The sequence below is a fragment of the Oenanthe melanoleuca genome, chromosome 3 (genome assembly GCF_029582105.1).
Source record: "Oenanthe melanoleuca isolate GR-GAL-2019-014 chromosome 3, OMel1.0, whole genome shotgun sequence".
NCBI classification, from domain to species: Eukaryota; Metazoa; Chordata; class Aves; order Passeriformes; family Muscicapidae; genus Oenanthe; species Oenanthe melanoleuca.
Genome location: NC_079336.1, coordinates 66,099,026 through 66,117,442, shown reverse-complemented (window position 1 = coordinate 66,117,442; position 18,417 = coordinate 66,099,026). Strand labels below are relative to the sequence as shown.

At 38.2% G+C, this 18,417-nt stretch overlaps 1 protein-coding gene across 1 annotated transcript in view; it reads left to right on the top strand.

Annotated features, from left to right (window-relative positions):
- The first annotated feature begins 220 nt into the window (after positions 1-220).
- RYR2 (ryanodine receptor 2) overlaps positions 221-18,417 on the top strand; it is a 416,925-nt gene continuing 398,728 nt past the window's right edge. The window contains 1 exon segment of the mRNA XM_056487752.1: positions 221-338. Within this exon segment, the coding sequence (XP_056343727.1) occupies positions 291-338 (48 nt within the window). The 5' untranslated portion in view covers positions 221-290.

Below are 18,417 nucleotides of genomic sequence, written 5' to 3'. Positions count from 1 at the left end.
CCGAGCTCCGCCTCCCTCCGCCCCCGTTAATCGCATCCCCCGCCCCGCGGCGGGCACAGCCGGCCGGGCAGCGCTGTCAACCTGCTGCTGCTGCTGCTGCTGCTGCTGCTGCAGGCGCAGGGCACCGCAGCCGCTCGCAGCCAAGGCCGGGCTGGGGCCGCCGGCTCCGCCGCCCTCGCACTTGCCCGGCGCGGCCGTGAGCCCGCTGCCGCCGCCAGCCCGCGGGGAGCGACCGCCGCCCGCCCGGGCACCGGGAGCAGCGCCCGGCGGGAGCCGAGCCAGGGGCAGCCATGGCCGAAGGGGGCGAGGGCGAGGACGAGATCCAGTTCCTGCGAACTGTAAGCGCCGCGCTTGCCTCCCTCCCCTCCGCGCTGTGCCGGGGCTGCGGGGGCGACGCCCGGACCGGCCGGGTGGGAGCGGGGCGGGGAGCGCGGAGCGGCTCCGGAGCGCCGTCCCTCGCTCCGCTGGCTCCCGTGCGGGGCTGTGCAGCCGGTCCCGCTCCGGTGCCGTGCCGGGATGGGCGGCAGGGACGTGCTGACCCGGGCAGGGCGAGGGGCGAGCGGGGCTCGGCAGCAGCCCCGCTCCGCGCTGCCTTCCCCGCCGCGATGTGCGCGCCTGCTGCAGGCACTCACCCAGCGCCGTCCCCAGCGGAAAGCTGCAGTCACACTCCCTTCGCACAAATAGGCTTGGGGGGGAAAAAGCACCTCTCTCAGCCTGTCCCCTCCCCATGGAGGTTCCCGCTAACTTGCGGGCGTTCTGCTCGCTGGGCACAGACTAACACGGCTTTTTCTGGCGTGCGCATCCTCTCGTTACTTCGGTCCAGAGCATGTTAATGCGCTAGAGCGCTTCTTCCTTCCGTTTAATTAATACATCGGGACTGCTGCATCTAATGCTTATCTGGATTATGTTTCTTCCAGCAATGCTTTTATTTATCTTCTCGGCCATCTCCCAGGTGCCGTTTATGTGCACAATCCTAGCAAGTTTTGCACATTGGCGTCTGTATCTAGAATGGTGGTGTATAGAAACCGTGCCACAGTTTGAGGAAAAATTGCTAAGACATTTGTTAAGTAGAGCTGGAAGCACTGAGACTGCAGGATAAAGCTGAACTTCCCTTTATTTAGTACAGTGTGATTTAGAAAACGTTCACGTTCAATGGCTTGCAAGAATATACATCTAAAGGGAGGTGGAAAGAAAGCAACATAGCGTATGTGAAACATACATATGGTGTTTGCTGCATAAAGAATCCTGGATCTCAGTTGTCTTCTATTTCTATCAGAAACTGCACAATAGTAGATGTATACCTTAATTTTTTTTTTTTTTTTTTTTTGTTTATTTGTTTGAGGATTCTTGGAAAATCTGCTTTTACAGAAAATACAGCTGTTACGCAACATTGGCATGAAGATTGGTAACTTTTTTTCCTTGTCAGCGTGATGTGACTTGTAGTGTTGCCTAACACCTAAAGACAAAACAGAAAAATACTTCTGTGAAAGAAAATTTGTCGTTTCAATTTATGAGAGTTTATTTTATTAGTACTTCTCACTGGTAAAGATTTTTGGAAGACTTGTGCAATGGCAGCCTTCCTGCAGGCTTGACTGTTAAGCTTAGTTCATGTTATCTGAATGCTTAATAGGGAAGGAGAAGCATTGAGCATGCTAATACAGCTCAGCATATCTACAGTGATGTTAAATGCCAGCACCTGACAGCAGCAGCATGTTATGTAAAACAGCACTCCTGATGTGTGTCAGGCTTAATACAGATTTGGAAAACCCAGTTTTAGATAATACTTAAAAATGTTTAGAATGTTGCACCAGTGGTAAAATGACCTTGAATACTGTAAACTGAGGCTTTGGGAGGCTTGCCATGTAGCTTAATCGAAAAGGCCTGAGAAACCCATTTCATGTGAAGTTTTGGGTCTAATGGGTAGTGGTATGTAAGCAATTATTTTTACTCTTCTCTGTCTTCCACTTCGTCCAAATTATGAGCATTACTCGGAAAAGTCAGTGCTTTCAGACATATATTTTTATATACAGTCTTCCACCTCTGTTGTTAGAAAGCTTGGATTAGTGGTCGCTAAAGCTATTAGATATATGTAGCTTTCTGAATGCCATTGGTAGAAAGCCATAAAAATTTGATATTACCCTGGTAATTAATGCAGTTTTTCTTTTTAGTTATTTAATTTTAAAGTACTGATTAGGGCCAGATGGATTCATAAATGTTTTGTAGATAAATGAGAACTTTTCAAAGAACACTGTATGCAAGCAAAAAGCATTCTGTGCTCTGAATATTTTCAGGATGACATCTGTAGGCTCACTACATGTAAACAGTGCTCTTCATATTTTCTTCTTCAGTAGGACCTAATAAACTTCCTAAAATCTTTAGACTTTACCCTGGAATATAAACGCTATATTTTTTAATGTTTAAAATAGCAAATGAGATTTTACTCAATTAAAAATGCGCTTTAATTGCATTAAGCCACTAAATTGAATTTGTTTTTTTGCTACATGTTGATTGGGAATTTCAGTTTTTCTCTCCTCATCACACTTTCCCATATATCTAGTGATTCCTCTTTTTTACTTGCTGCACTTTTTTTTTTCTCTGGTTCTGTTTTGTTTTGGTAAAGTGGCATTAAGCATTACCTCTTACAAATTCTCCAGCTAGGATGGATTTCTGTTTCTTTTGGGAATAATTTGAGTTTGATATGTCACTTCTGAGACGTGAACACAACCTATTAATACCCTGTATTTCTGGAAGCGTCAGAGTTTACTTTGTTTGGGACAGCTTTGGCATTCTGTGCTGTTCAGTTCTCCTCAAGCAGCTCTTGTGTAGCCCTGTGAATTCCATTCTCTTCTGGAAATAGGCATCTCCCTCATTAGTTTGCTGAGTGCCCCAGATGGAGATGACCTTCTGTTATGTGTGGCCTTCTTTAGGCTTGGACATGCATTCTCCTGACTTCTCCCACGGAATAAACATGTACTGAGCAGGAGAAGTGAAGGGGAACAAGTATCCTGCTGTGTGTTTATTAGTTGTGTGTCCAGGCAGGACCTCTTCCCTGTAGAGGAGTTTGGTTTCTTTTAATACTAGAAAGATTAAGGGTATGTGCAAAATAGACTTCACTGTTCAGTCTTTACAGTCAAGAATCTAAAACATTCATAGCTGATATGGAAATTACCTGTTTTTTATTTTTGTTTGTTTTTATTTTACTTTTATTAGTATGTGTAATTTGACGAGAGTGGAAAGAATTCCAGGTTCCAGGAGAAAACAGAAAATATTTTCCCCTAAATGCATTGGCTCCTTCCTTAATATTCATGTGCAAGGACTTTTTTTGTGACACAGAACCCCCCCATAAGGGAAAGCTTTTGCCAGAAGCGGAGTGGCAGCTGGCAAGAGGATTAAAACCAATTGCAAAGTTTCAAAAAAATATTGTCTGTATTTGTCCCTTACATTTTTTTAAAGGTGTCCTAACTTTCAGGAGCAATATGTACCTATAAGTGATGAGAAATGTGTAATTTAGCTATTTGATCTTGTGGTGTTCTTGATGCCAGCGTGTATGCTTTTCTGGAGTTGTGGAGTTTCTTAAATTAGAGGCAGGTCTGCTTTTAGCTGTTTATGGTAGGAGACACCAACAGAACACACTGAAGTAGAGCTGTCAGGGTTATGTTTTTTTTCACTGTCTTCTGAGACAGTGATAACTACCATGCCTGTCAGGAATCAGAAGCATAATCAGCGTGAGCAGCACATGCTCCCCAGGACCGATGGAGTCATCATCTCTTTTCATCTCTCCATTTTTTTTTTTTTTTTTTTTTTTTTTAATAGGTTGGAATGATTCTTTTCCATGTTGCACTCTTTTCTAATGCCTTTTAATTTTTTTTTTTTTAATTAGCTTGCAGTAAAATAGAACCTTTTACGTGTGTGAATGTATTCTGTGCTGCCTTATTTTCTACATGGGTGTAATAGTCACGAGCGTGATTGCCAGTGGAAAGTGTAAGTGTGCTTTGCAACACTGGAAGAGCAGTTTGAAATAAATTTCAACATTACTTAGGATTCATGTTTGACATGAAAAAGATTTTATTCACTCTGTGCTGGGTTTTTATACTTAGGATAATAAAAGAATGAAGTTTATGGCAGAGAATTTTGAAATGAAGAACGTTGTGTTCACATTTCTAGGACAAGAATTCTGTGATTCCAGAGTCTCTTCTATTCCAGATATTCCTCATTATGTCAGCATTTAGCCAATGAGTGCCACTTTAAATCTGACTAAAAGTCATATGCTTACTTGCCATCCTGTATGAGGATTGTGTGGAATTAAAGGACACAAAAGGAACCAGAAGAAATAAGATTTGAAAATTATTGTAAAATAAGTAACTAAACAGTAGAAGAATTGTGAATCTCTCTGTGAAACGGAAAAGAAAAAAAAAGCTGTTGTTGGTTTTTTTTTTTTTTTTTTTTTTTTTTAAATGCCTCACTGTTTTTCATGTGCTGCATATCTTTTAAAGGGGTTCACCAGAATATGTGAGATTCTGGTAACTGCAGTCATCAAACAAACAGATGATTGCCAGAATGCACTGAAGAAAATGCTCAAAAGCAATCTTGGCTACTAGAAGCAATTTTTTAATGAAGGAATGCTGAAACCCACTTTGGATATCCTTTGCTTATTTTAAAGTGTTGCTTGTACTTGTCAGTATGTGACTTTTGAAGATACACCAGGGACTGGCACAAGAGATCACTGTTTAACAGCTCATGTGAGGGATGGTGTGGCTGAGATTGCAGCATTTGTACCTTCCTCTCTAAGGCACTGCACTGCAGTACAGATACTGAATATGATCTCAAATTCTATTTTGGAATTGAGCTGGATGGCTTGTTTGTAGTGAAGGGGTTTTAGCTGGGACATGCAGTCCATTTCTTTTTCAGGGGTTGCATGTGAACCTTTTAGGTATAATTTTCTTGATTCCAAAATTGGTTGCCAAACATTTTATGCCACCTTTAAGATTATATTACTGAATTAAATCACTTATCTTGTCCCATGTTCTGCATCTGCAAGTTGTCTGTATTTGATGTGTGAGAAGGCAGCAGGGCAAGCTGTAGATAATAGTTGGTCCATCTGGGAAGTTTCTTGATAGCTAGCCCTATGAGGTGGCTGACTGATATTCTGAGACAGAGCTGCATTTCCTGTCAGTGTCTGAAGATGTTTTGATGTATCCTGCTTTTTGGAATCATGAAGACCTGAGGAAAATCCACTGTAGGGACTTAAAATGTGGGCAGACTGCAAAGAGAGAATACCACTTATTTCTGACCCAAGATTTAGCATGGGCTTGAGAGCTCTTTCTGACTTGCACTTCTCTATTTAAATGCTATATTATTGCAGGGATATTTTAAAGGTGGTGGGTGGAAAGTGCACAGGATGATTCTAATTCAAGAAAATAAACCAGTCTGTCTTTAGCAGGGCTATAGATTTGTTGAAGTATTTCTCTGAATTAAGGTAAAATATTGGAAACTTGTGTGGAGAAATATTGACAGTGGACTGACCCCAGGAAGTATGTGAATTAAACTGAAAAGACAGAAATATTTTTCTTATTGTTGATTAATATTGAAAATCTGCATTAATTTTTGTTTTGTTTTCTGAGTTACACCTAGGCTTTTCTTAAATTTCCTGATCTGACTGAAATGAAACTTTGTGTGGATGGCACACAGGAAGGAAAGTGTATATATTCATATAATTCCTAATAAAGTTTTGGTGACATAAATTCATTTTGTTTGGTAATAATACGTAAATAACCTTTGAACTGTAAAAGGATTACAATTCAGCAGGGTGAATGAAGAATTTTAACTTCTTACTGTGTTTGACACAGTTATACTCTGGAATTTCTCCCTGTAGCAAACTAAGGATAGACTGGCATAATTTCCTGTCTCCAGTCTGTGTCCTGCTAAAGACCTATATTGTGTTTTGCAGGTGTATGGCACTTAAGCCATGTCTGGCTGTGTTTGTGTTCCCCTGGAAGTGGAGGGCCTCTGAGCCTGCCTGATGCACCTCAGTCTCTGAGAAAAGGCACAATGGAGCAGTTTGACAACAGTTTAAGCCTTTTCATAGGCAACCACAGCAATATGGAACTTACTGCAACCACAGTCACACAACTGTGACCATCAGAGGCACAGCTGTGGTGCTTCTTTGTTCTCCTTGTAAGAAATAGAGCAGCTTAAGGGCACTGCCTGCACCATCATGAGAGGTCACCCCAGTTTCCTAACAAGGACTAGCAGAAGCTCCCACGTGGTTTTACTGCAGTGTAGTTTTATACCTTAGTCTCTTATTAAATGTGAGATTCATTAACTAGTTATGTATTCAGTTATTAAAGAACTTTGCCTTTTTAAATTTTTTAACATCATAACCATGGTGCAGCTTGTGAGGTAAAGGGTTTAAAGTCTTCAAATGTGTTGCTGCCCTCGAGCCCAGTGATGTTACTCAGCTACTATAGATTGGAACAAATGTTTTTGAGGCATGTGATTTGGCAGAATCTTTTCTTAGCTTCTCAGAATTGCTTAATAAAAACAAAGTGGTATCTAGATGCCTTCTGTTAGGAAAGAAAAAGATATGATAGGTAAGGTATCATAACATGAGCTGTGTTAACTTATGTGACAGCTGCAATTTCTCTATAAATGTAATTCTATAATAGCTTTAAAGTAATATTAGTATGTTAATAAGCATTCACACTAAAACTACATAAAATTTTAAGTAAAAAGATTACATCAGTCGTTCAGTGTTGTGGCACACTTGAATGTTTATCATAGTAATGAATGACTTTTTTATAATTGTCATGTTCTTGATGAAAAGTGAAATATATTAGGTTTCCTAGTAATCCAATGGACTTCCCATTTTGGCAAAAATCTACAATGTATCATTCTGTAAGATGCATGGGTCAGTCAATTTTTAAGGTGGATGACATTGTGGTGCAGAACAAGTTTTTTTTGTCAGTGAAATGGAGTGACAAGATCATTGTGTTTTGTGGGACAGCTTCCCAGAGGATTTGAGTAATAATGCTGCATAACAACAGACCTGTGTTACCTGGCTGCCTTTAACTTGAGTGTGGCAAATAACATCTGAAGGATATCAGCTGGCAGAAGCAAATGCCAAACACTGGCATGTCCTATCTCTCCACCTCTCTGAAAACCTCTCTGCAATTCTGCTGTGAAAACTGTGTGCACTGAATTTGAAGTATATCTCTGCTTAAATCCTTCTTCCAAAAGAATGATGAAAGGAAGCAACACAAAATTTGCATTGGCTGTCTGTGAGTTTTTCTGGGGATTGCCAGAATGTGGACTTGTATTAATGGAATGGAGCCAGAAATGGCTGTCTCAAAGCTGTATTTCTTCCTTTTAAACCAGGCAAAGCTGGGAAAAACAAGTACCTGGGATTTGTGTGGGATGCATTCTTTGGCTTCAGTAAAAAGAAAATGAGAAAGAGGAATCTATCTCCTTTGCTGCATATGCCAGATAATTTCCTGTGGTGTTATGAACATCTTCATTCCTGTGATGGGCAAGGAGAACTTGTGTATACATTTAGGGGGTGGAATGAATGGAATTTGAAGAGTTTTCAGAGTAAGCTTAGGCAATTGGATAGATCTGCAGTAAAGCTCAGTAAACTTCAGGATTGTAGGATCCATTCACTGGTAACTGATCACATCATACATCAGGAATGTAGCCATGCTGATAAACATTTGAACATCACCTACTGTGTGTTTATTTCCTAGCTGTAAAATGGAATAATTTAGTTAGAACTGACATGCTAAGCACAAGCCAAGTCATTAAACCTCTCTCTGCAGACACATGGTCTTCGTCCTTAAGCTCTTTATAAAAGCATTTGGTTCCAGTGGTGACAGAAGCAACCTAAATACCTGTACAGATAGATAACAATCCCTAGCCCTGCAACAGTCACAGGAATTCTGTGTGCTCCTAACACTGGGGATTTGCCAAAAAATAAGTGTCAATCTCTTGTTTTTTGTCTATTTTCTGCCCATTTATGAAGTGGATTTTGCAATGCTAATGCATAGATAATAATGTGTGTTTGCAGTCTTTATGGCAAGTACCAGGGAGATGAAATGCATATTCCCTTTTCCATGCAAGAGCAAAGTAAAAAAATTCACAACAGGTGATGCAGGGAAATAGTAAGGTTCTCTCCATCCCCATTTTTTTCTTTCTTCTGGTGTTATAAGTAATTTAATAGCCCTTCATTACTTAAGAGTTGGATTAATCTTTTGAAGGCTTGTGTTAAATACATGGCAAAGGTTTATCCTGTGCCATGCCCAGTCTGCTGGGGTTTGTGATGTGCCAGCCCCACCAGGCTCTGCTGGGCTCAGCTGCCCACATCAGCAGTGTGCCTAGTTTATTGTAGTCTTGGAATTAAGTAGTGAAGCCTTCAGAAAAGCTTGTGAGCAAAAGAACCACTAGTCTAGTATTAGTAATTGCAGGAGGGTGTTAGCTGCACAGGTAAATCAAGGAAACTCAAATGCCATGGCTGTTGGCTGGATTTTAGTAGGGTAAGCTTGTGAATTGATGATTCATACCCCAAGATGTTTTTCAGCAGGTCTTTACATGATGGTCTGACTGCCTGATCAGATATGTCAGCCTTATTATTTAGTCTTTAATCACTTCAGTGTGTCTCAGGTAATGAATTATGCATTTAAAGAGTTACTACTTTTGCTAGTGGTACATCAATGGAGGCCTGGTCTTTGTTTTGATCTGACTAGAGTTCTTATAGAAATATCCTGTAATTTTCTTTGATATGAGAAGGTTCCTGAAAGCCTGTACAGGAAAGATTGCATTTTTGAATAGCTTCAGAATATTATGCATCCAGGTCAACTTTTGGAATCTGTTAGCAGTATCTTTTACAAGAAGAGTACTGTGTTTGTTCTATACCCTATCTTCTGGTTCATTTTAACTTGCTTTTCTTCAATATCTGAGTCCAGAACTTTTTTTGATCCCTGTCACTTTTCCTTGGTCTTGTCAGAGCCACTGAGATTCTTCTCTTCCACTATTGAGTTGATGCCTCTTCCTGATCCTAAGGTTGGCACAGCTTCAACCTAAGCCTTTTGTAGGACTTGCTATTTTCTGTAGTTATGAATTTAAAAATTCCTTTCAATGTTTTGTTTTTTTTTTTTTTTTTTTTTTTTTTTTTTTTTTTGTTTTTTTTTTTGTTTTTTTGTTGTTTTTGTTTTTTTGTTTTTTTTTTTTTTTTGGAGGGAGGTCTCTTAAATTTCAAATTTCTTTCTGTATTATTTCTTTTTTTCTTTTAAATTTTACTCTATTTTTTTCTCTTTCAGAACAAGAAAATAAGTATTTTAAAAATGTCTCATGAAGTTTACTAAGATGTCAGAAGTTATCACAAGAATTTCAGCAAAATAGATTCAGAACATCATTTGTCTTGATGTATTAGTCTGCATTTTCTTTCTCCTCTTTCCTTTACATGCTTCACCACTGGAAATCTTAATCTTACTGAACTGAAAGACTCCAAAATCTTCAATTTCAACTGAACAGAATTTTTCTAGAGAGGAAGAGGGATGGAGTGTAGGAGGGAGGGATGCCAGAACCTGCAGTTGAGCTTTGTCATCCTTTTGAGTGGCATAGTTTGTTGCCTGGCTTTTCTTAAAAAAAAAAAAAAAAAAAAAAAAAAAAGTCTTTTGCACAGTAAGTGTAATTTAAGTTTAGATGCAATAAGAAACACTTTCATTTTTCATGAGTGGGAGGTGAAAAATGAGTAATTAGGTAGTGAGAATAAGATTTTCCTAAAGGTGAATGGAGATCTTTTTCTAGGTGAGATGTGTTGCTCAGTTCAGCAAAAAACTGTATACCTGCATTTTAAAATACTGAGATATTTACACTTGTTTACTTTTTATCAACTGCAAGCATATTTGAGTTTTTCTTTTTCCTCCCTTCTGATCTTGCAATTCTCATACCTCTTTTAATCTACTGAAAATTGAATGCATGTGGTTTAAAGGAATATCAAGATGCAACATTGACATATTGTGTTGAAAATGTTACAAGTATCACTTTATTCTGATTATGTGAGAAGTAATGTATTGCAGTTTTTTCTTTTGAAATTTCCAATTGGATTCTATCTCATAATTTGTGTGTCAGCTGCAATTGCAGCTGAATTTTCTGAATTTCTTCCTTCCTTACACTAGAAATCTGTTACTGAAGCAGAATTAGATACTTTCTATTTTATGCCCTTTTTTTATTCTGCTTTCTGTTCTGCAGTTTATTTTTCTCTTGACAAGCTGTAAAGATAAAAGAACATCAGTGACAATATTTTTCCCTTCAAAACCGGTTTGTCTTGGGGGGCTGTCCCTCAGACTTGGTAAATCAGCTCATTGCAGGCATCCTGTGCCTGACTTATGGAATTATTTACTCAGTCCCTCTGCACAAAGGTACCTACTGCTGACACTAGGAAAACTTCTAGGTGGGAGTTACTATATCAGTTTTCTGAGGCTTTAATCCTGTAGAGTAATCCAATTAATATGGTGTGTAAGAAGTGCTCAACCTTCCAGACTTGATGGGGGACATTTCTTTCCTTTGCATGGCATTTGCACTTCTATTTACACAGGAAGGACTTGCTGCACTTTTTGACTTACTAACAAAATAAACTAACATGGGTCACACATTCACTGAGGGAATGAGGTTAACTGGTGGTGAGCTGTGTGGGGTTATTAGTGCAAACAAAATTATTTCTTTATGTACCTCTGTAAGCTCTGTTGATGAGTGAGGTTTTTTATGATGATTTATGTCTGTTACAGAATTACAGTTTGACAATTGGAACCACATCTAGAGCTTGGGAAGCGCACTTTGTTGTAGTAAGTTCTTATTCAAAAGTTACAGTTTGCTGTTGGTGGTTGTACCCTAGCAATTTGTTTTATTGGGAGGGGAGAAAATCAAGGAGTTCTGAGAGTGAAATGGGTTTGTAACTTTACTGCATACCTCTAAACAGAGTAATCAGCTGAAGAAAATAATTATATTCCTTTCAAAATTTCTAGCTGGATCTCATTTTCCTTGCCTAAGGAATAAATCTTTTAAATTAAAGAAATACATAAAACAGGCAGATTGGTATAACAGGTTGTTAAAGGTTATTCTATTAACAAAAGTCTGGAAGAAAATACTTATGGCACAAATACATTTTTTGGCCAGAAGCCTAAAAACAAATACTGTATTACAAAGACTGCTTCAAATAAAAACCTGGCTCTCTTAACTATTGCTTAAATGATACTGCAAATCAAATGTAAATTAATTGATTTTAGTATATTGTCTAGCAGAATAATCTACCTTTTCATCTGTTAAACATTCCATGAAATGATTTGCTGGTCCATGACTGTGAGGTCTCTATATGGCCATGTATGTTTTTTATAAGTCTGGTTCTGTTCTCGCTGATGTTGATGTCAAACCTCCCCTAGATTTTATCCAGAGCTGAATCATACACTAATTGTGTTGTGTGCTGTTGTATGTAATGGCCTAAATGTGTTGAATTCATGCCCTTGTCTGCCATTTTAACACAATTAATATTTATCTTGCTTAGCTGCCAGAAGTGTGTGACCTGGCTTTTGCAGAGTTAGTTTACAATTGTGTGCAGGTTACTAACTGTCTGTCAAAATATTTACATCTAATGGTAAATTGTTCCAACTTTGCTACTTGTGTATATCATCTTGTCCAATTCAGCAAAGGTAATACTCCCTCATATGCTCCTCTTTTCTGAGAAGAAAGTTAGATTTTTCTTTTTCTACAAATCTCCCTGATGTCTTTGTTCAGAAGCTAAATATTCTTGCAGAGTTGCATTTCTGTGTTTTTCTGTTAAGTGCCTTTTGCAGTGTCCAGCATAAATTTTATTATGTCCACCACAGAACCCAAAGTCAATTGTAATTTGGATTTGAGATTATGAGTACTGTATTATGCTGTAGGGAAATACTGCTTTTTAGGTACATGCAAAATGCTTCTTCTTATTATTTTTTTACTCTGTGTCATATTTTCATTAATAACTTTTTAAAAATATATCTTTTTACTTTGTCTGTATTACAATGTTGCAAGATCTGTTTGTCTTGAAGCATTTAACACTGAAATTGCTTTTGTTCAGTTACTGAAGAAAGTATCAATTATACTTTAAAGTGAGAAATTACCTTGTCACAAACTTTCTGAAACAGCACAGAGGTGCAGCTGTGGTTTTTATTTGGTGTCTGCAAGCTTAAGGAAAGTCCATTTTAGGAATATCAGCACTTGTGCTGTGCAACATTGTTTTTTCAGCCTCATGTATTAACTATGGCTGTGGTGAAATAGCTGAACTTAGGTGCACTTTGAAATTTGTTGTAGAGATCAGGTAAACATTAAAATGCATCTGCTAGTTTTCTGAGTTCACCAGAGTAATTTACCTTGCACTTGAAATAGAGCAGAATATATAATAAAAAAATATATAGGCATAGGAAAATGCCTTCTGCTCACATTTGTCTCATCTGCCTAGTCCATCACTTGAGCTCTTGTCCTCCAGTAAAACTGGGAGGCTTAAGTGTAAAGAACTTCAACCAGTTTTCTTGATTACACATGGTTTGCATGGCAATATTTGGTAACAGACATTTTTCTAGCTTATTTACTGTTAAAATAGTCTTTAAGTTTCTTCATATTTACTGGGTTTTCCATTCACCTAATGCAAACCCTTGCATATGTTTTATTCTACAGTTTCCAGATGTCTTGTTCAGAAACTTCTATTGGAAACTAATTACTACAAACTATGGCATGGTCTCATGACTGTGTTTACTTGAAATGCTGTATAACACATTTTTTGGGTTTTTTTCCCTCTAAACACTGGAGTTAACTTTATGAACTTAAGAAAATAGTGGTACTTGTATGAAAATGTGTCTTATTTTCTGGTTTTTTTGATGCTTTTTGATTTATGTTTGGGTTTCTGTAATCTTTGTTGCATCTAAAGTACCCCATATCTGGAATTGAAACATTTCTTTCCAAAACATACGTCTCCTTCATTGTGAAGAGCTGGAGTGGTGAGCCCAAAGTGGTGGTGTTTTGTCTTGAAGAGGATGATCTTGAGAAAAATTGAAGCATGGATGAACAACCTCTTCTCTCTTTAAACTGACCTACCTTCTTTTCTTCTCCTAGCCCAACTCTTGCTGAAGTAAATGTTAATATCATTTGCTTAAAGTGTAATATATTTTCATAATAAAGATTTTATGCCCTAATGAGATAAGAGCATTGTCTCTTAATCTTATAGTAGTTTTATAATTTAACAAATACAGGTTTCTTTTTTATTTTTTTGTCGGGGTGGAATGCAAGTTCTAGTCTGTAATTTGTGTTTCTCAGTAAGGAGTTACAGTATAGTAAAGTCATAAATGACTACATTTTTAATGATTGGACACATTTTTCTGAAAGCTGTACTAAAGTTTGTGTCAGAGAATAGAAGAGAATTTGGGTGGACTTGGATGCTACAGATCTGGAAGGTAGCCCAAAATTCCTATTTTTTGAGGGAGATCTTGTTGCAGAAGATATTTCCATCACTCTACCCAATCCTGCAGGATGGAAAACAGATCAGAATTGGACTACCCAGATTTGGTGCTGACTTCCAGGAGGACTTTATCCCCCATTTGCTTTTAATTGTAGTAGCTTCAAACTTCTCAGCAGAAAGAGAACTCATCAGGAATGGATTGTGCTTCTCCCATCAAACCCTCTGGTCTGTGGAAGGCAGTTTTGTCAAGTTCAGCTGGAATCATGAACCTTTTACTTCAACTCTAACAGAAGCTCCTGAGTTCCCAACTCCTGGTGGCCAAGGATTTTTTTTCTCTGGATGCTTAAGAGAATTCAAATGAGAAATTGAGCAGTGTTAGAATTCACTAGGTTTTGGTTGTGTAACTTTGGTTACGTCAATAGTGTTCTTTTAATATCCAGTCTAGGCATGGTAGCTGCTGCTCTTAGCTGTCGTTTGCCTGGTGTATTTTCAGATTCATCATTTGGGCCAAAGATTGGATTTTTACATGCTGTAGGTTGAAACAGTTTTTAACAAGTAGTAGAGGCAAAGAGCATACAAAAGCCAGAGCATTGTGATGAGCCCAGTGCTGCAGAATGTCAGTAATTGTAGGGAGGCACACACATTTCTGCCTGAAATTAGCACAAAGTCCATCATGAGCTTCTGGAAGTCAGAGATGTGTCAATTCAAAATATTGTGATTGAGGCAGCACAGTGTGGTGCTCATAAACTGATTGGATGTTGTCAGAGGATGCTGTTAGGAGATCTGGAGATGATCCAGGGGACAAACAGGTTATTATTAGAGATTGGCTGACAGAGGTATCATTCCCATCTCTTTAGTCAATTGGAAATCTGTGAAACTGTGGCATGGCTTGCAATGCAGTGTGTAACTCTTCTGTCCAATATTTTTTAAACTTAAGACTTTTCTTGTGTGGAAGCACTACTTCTAGGTTGTGGCTTTGTTGTTTGTTTTTTGAGGTTTTTTGGGTTCTTTTTGTTTGTTTTAGCAACATGTTATATTATTAAGTTTGCTTTAGGGAGCAGTTAAACTGCTTTTTTTGTTTGTTTGGGGGGTTTTTGTTTGGGTTTTTTTTTTGTTTGTTTGTTTTTTTTCTTCTGCAGACTTTGGGCATTGGAAATCTTGTTGCATTTTTCTGGTACATTTCAGTGCATTAGTTGCACATCTGGCATTGTTTTGCTGGCAAACTGGGTTAAATAGAGGAGTGAATCAAGCAATTTTTTAGTTTTGGAGGTTGCAAGATAAAGAATGAAAAGGTTTTTTTTTCTTTGGAAGATAACTAAATAATGAGCAATGTGGTGATTTATGACTGCTCATATCTATTTAACTTAAATATGGATTGATTTTTAAACAAAAAATATTGTGGTGTTAATTTTTCTCTTCTGTTTAGCTTTTTCTTTGGATCAGGGAGAGAAATCTGATTGGGGAGCTTGAAAGATAGTGGGGTCCAGGAAACTGAGAAATTAAGTGCCACTTTGTTTAGTTAGAGGTTGTAAAGATCATCTGTGCAACAGATATTATGGATTCAGGCTACTTGTTGCATAAGAAATTTGAGATCTTTGAAATATATTTAGAAATTTAGTCTTCAAGTAACTCTTGCCACTCTATCCTAATACTTGACTAAGAATCTCTGTAGAAAGCACTTCTATGAGTATCAGTGTTTGTGAGTGAAGACTGAGGATCCAATGACAAAATATATTTTTGCTACTAGAGAGAGTGTGTGGTCTGGCTGACAACACTTTGGCTTAGGCAGTGTGGCTTCTGATTTTTGCAAGTTCATCCTCTGAAGAAGCAATTTAAGTAAGTACAGTGTTGTTGGGAAGTAAACAATCCTCAGAACCTCTTTAGGTATTGAAAACCTCAGCTAAACTAAGACATATAATCATTATATCCTTTACCTCTGCTGCTGAAACTGGATTTGATAAAATGTGTATCAGTGTGGGAATTCATACCCAGATTTCTATCTATAATATGAAGTCACATTTCGCTCACTGTAAATTGTCTGGAGACTGATTGATCAAAACTATCAAGTCCAAATTAATTATAATCATAATTGTTTTCCTGCTGATTTTTGGCTGTTTCTAGGCACTGAGCAGGTGTTTGATTTGAACTGGGGTTGTCTTGGTGATTATTGCAATCTGAATAGTCAAAATTATTAGTGATGCAACACTTGACATTTTTTGGATTTTTTTACAGAATCACTGAGGTTGAAAGGGACCTCTCAAGATCATCTAGTCCATTTTGCTGTTGAACTCTCCAGAGATGCAGTTCAGTGTCTTGGGGCAATTTATTCCAGGGTTTGGAATGTCCACCTAGAGTGGGGTAAAAAAGAAGTAATTTCTGGAGTTCATCTCAGGGCTCATCAATAGTTTTAGAACCTGTATTGATCCAAGCAAGACATCATGAGCTGTCTATGGCATCATGTACTGAGCCCTATGACATGGCTACAGGAATTTTTCATAATGAATGAAAGCACCCTTTTAGAAGAACTTAAGAAAGAAAAGTCATTTGCATTCAGAATTGAAGTGGTTAGTGTTCAGAATATTCTTACAGGGTCAGAATTCCTATTGTCTGTCCCTATCTACCCTGTTCCAACTCCAGAGGTTGGAGTGAATTACAAGACCTCCTGACATGTGGCTTTTCTTTATTTTCCAGAAAAAACACTAGAAAGCAATAAAAAAGTGAGTATTTTTCATTAGGAAACTATCTATATTTTTTTAAGAACAGCAGCTATGTATGTAACCTCAGAAGAGATTTTGTTACAAGAAGAAAGATTACAGGAAAGAACATTTAGAAAATGCAACATATGTATGGGAACTATTTCACCACTATCAGAGGAATTAAAAGGCACAATTAATCCAGTGGCCACAATGAACAAGCAGAATTATTTCTGCAAATATCTAAATAAGAAGATATAAAATTTAAAGTGCTTAAGTCAGGTTTGATTTGAGAGAAATAAATGTATCTTGCAGAGAAATATTTGGAGTCTTCAGATGCACAGATAAATTGCATCACTTTGCATTTGCAAAACTGGCTTTTCCTCCACTGTTTGAATGGTTTAAATCCAGCTCATGAGCTGTCACAATCTGACTTTTAACCTGAAGCAGGTTCTAAACTGAAGCAATTTTTTGTCAGTGTTTCCTGGGTAAGGATGGGGTCTCTAAACTGCCAGACAAGCTGTAACAAATCTGGATGTGTTTGGCACATGACATGATACTAAGACATGTACTAAAACATGAAAACTTCTTGATGTTTTGTTTCCTGTGTGGTGCTGCCTTGGTGGCAGCAACCAAGAGGCAGTGATGTGATTTTCTAGTGCAGATGACCTGCTTGTGGTCTGACCCAAATTGGACTTTTGGTTTTGCTCAAAGTGTGGTGTCCATGTCACTTAAAATGGCACAAGTTGTGATTTCTCCACATTCACGTCTCTGCTGCATAATAAGAGCTCTTAAATAGTCTTGTTAGAGGCAGTTACATGGAAAAGACTTTAATTTTCTGTCTAGCAATAGGTACTCAGTATTTCAGAGACTGATAGAAAGTAGTTGTTGCTGACTGGTGCTGGCACAAAGCACTAATTTTAATTTGAGGTTTGTCTTGCCAAAAGAGCTCTGGCTTTGTTGGACTCTTGACTGCTTGTGTGGGTGTGTATGTGTGTATGAGTATGGATGAAAGTACATGGATGTTTTTTCTGAGCATTTTCCTGTGTTTAATGCCAATAGGAGTCTTGAAATGATTTAAACCACTGTCAGAAGGCCCAGTCTGTAGTGGAAGATCTGCCCTGGGTACAGATTTGTACTTCTTGTCACCAGTTAGTTTGATAAGAGATAATGAAAAAACCAGATTTCCATGTAACATTGGTATTTTAATTTTGGAACACTTCTTATATTTGTTTCTTAGTTATTTAACCTATAAGTTTGAAGTAACACCTGCTGCCCTAAGTTAATAATGAAAGTTTACCTTAAGGAAATGAATTTTGGGACAGGAATTGAACAAAGAGGACCAATTTCTGTGTTTTTCTTAAAAAATTTGGTCTAGGTAGGTCTAAGGAGAGGGGAACAATAGATATCTTGGTTAGCGAGACAAAACACAAGGAGCTAAGATGTTTATTCAGTTATCAGAGGAAAGACCACAGCAGTTGTATAAAAGAGGAAACAAGGCACAGAATTAATTACTGTTATTGATTCTTTCATAATGCCTGGAGGGCTCAGCTGAGACAAGGGTGCCACAGTGCTGCTGCACAAATGTGCAGTGTGTCACAATTCCTGCCTCTAAGAGCAGGGGAATGCTGAGGTGAGACCAAAGGACAGGGAAATGGAGTAATGTGCCAGGAACACACAGGATGTCTTGGGGTTCAGTCCAATCTCCTCTGGTGGATTGGAATGTGGAGAGTTGGAGGGCTGTGCCATTGAAGACGAGGACATACAACACAGACATTATGTGGGAGGATGCTGGAAGTCAGTGCATAGATTCAAGGCCTCATGGACATGAACAAAAAAAGGTGAATTTATTTGAAACTTATTCAGTGTTTGTTATCAGAAACATGATGTCTTAGTACCAAATGTGTAATACTGCTAACAATAGCATAGTTGGAAAAAAAGATAGATCAGTTATTGAATTGAAAGTTCTAAACTGTGATTGCCTGATTGGGTTGAAATAGTGCCTGGTTTTTAATGGTAATATTGAATTTAAAGTAGAATGCATTGTGATTCCTGTGTTCATGGCATATCAGACTAAAAAGACTGGGAAGAAGTTCTTTTTGAGAAGCTGTTCTTAAAGGAAAAAAATGAAAGGGAGGACATGGCAGTTATTCTGAAAAACTGCATAGCCAAATAATAACTGTAAAACATGCATCCTAGAGCCCTGGAAGTGTTGAGCCCTCCTGTACTGGATGGTGTGGGAGCATA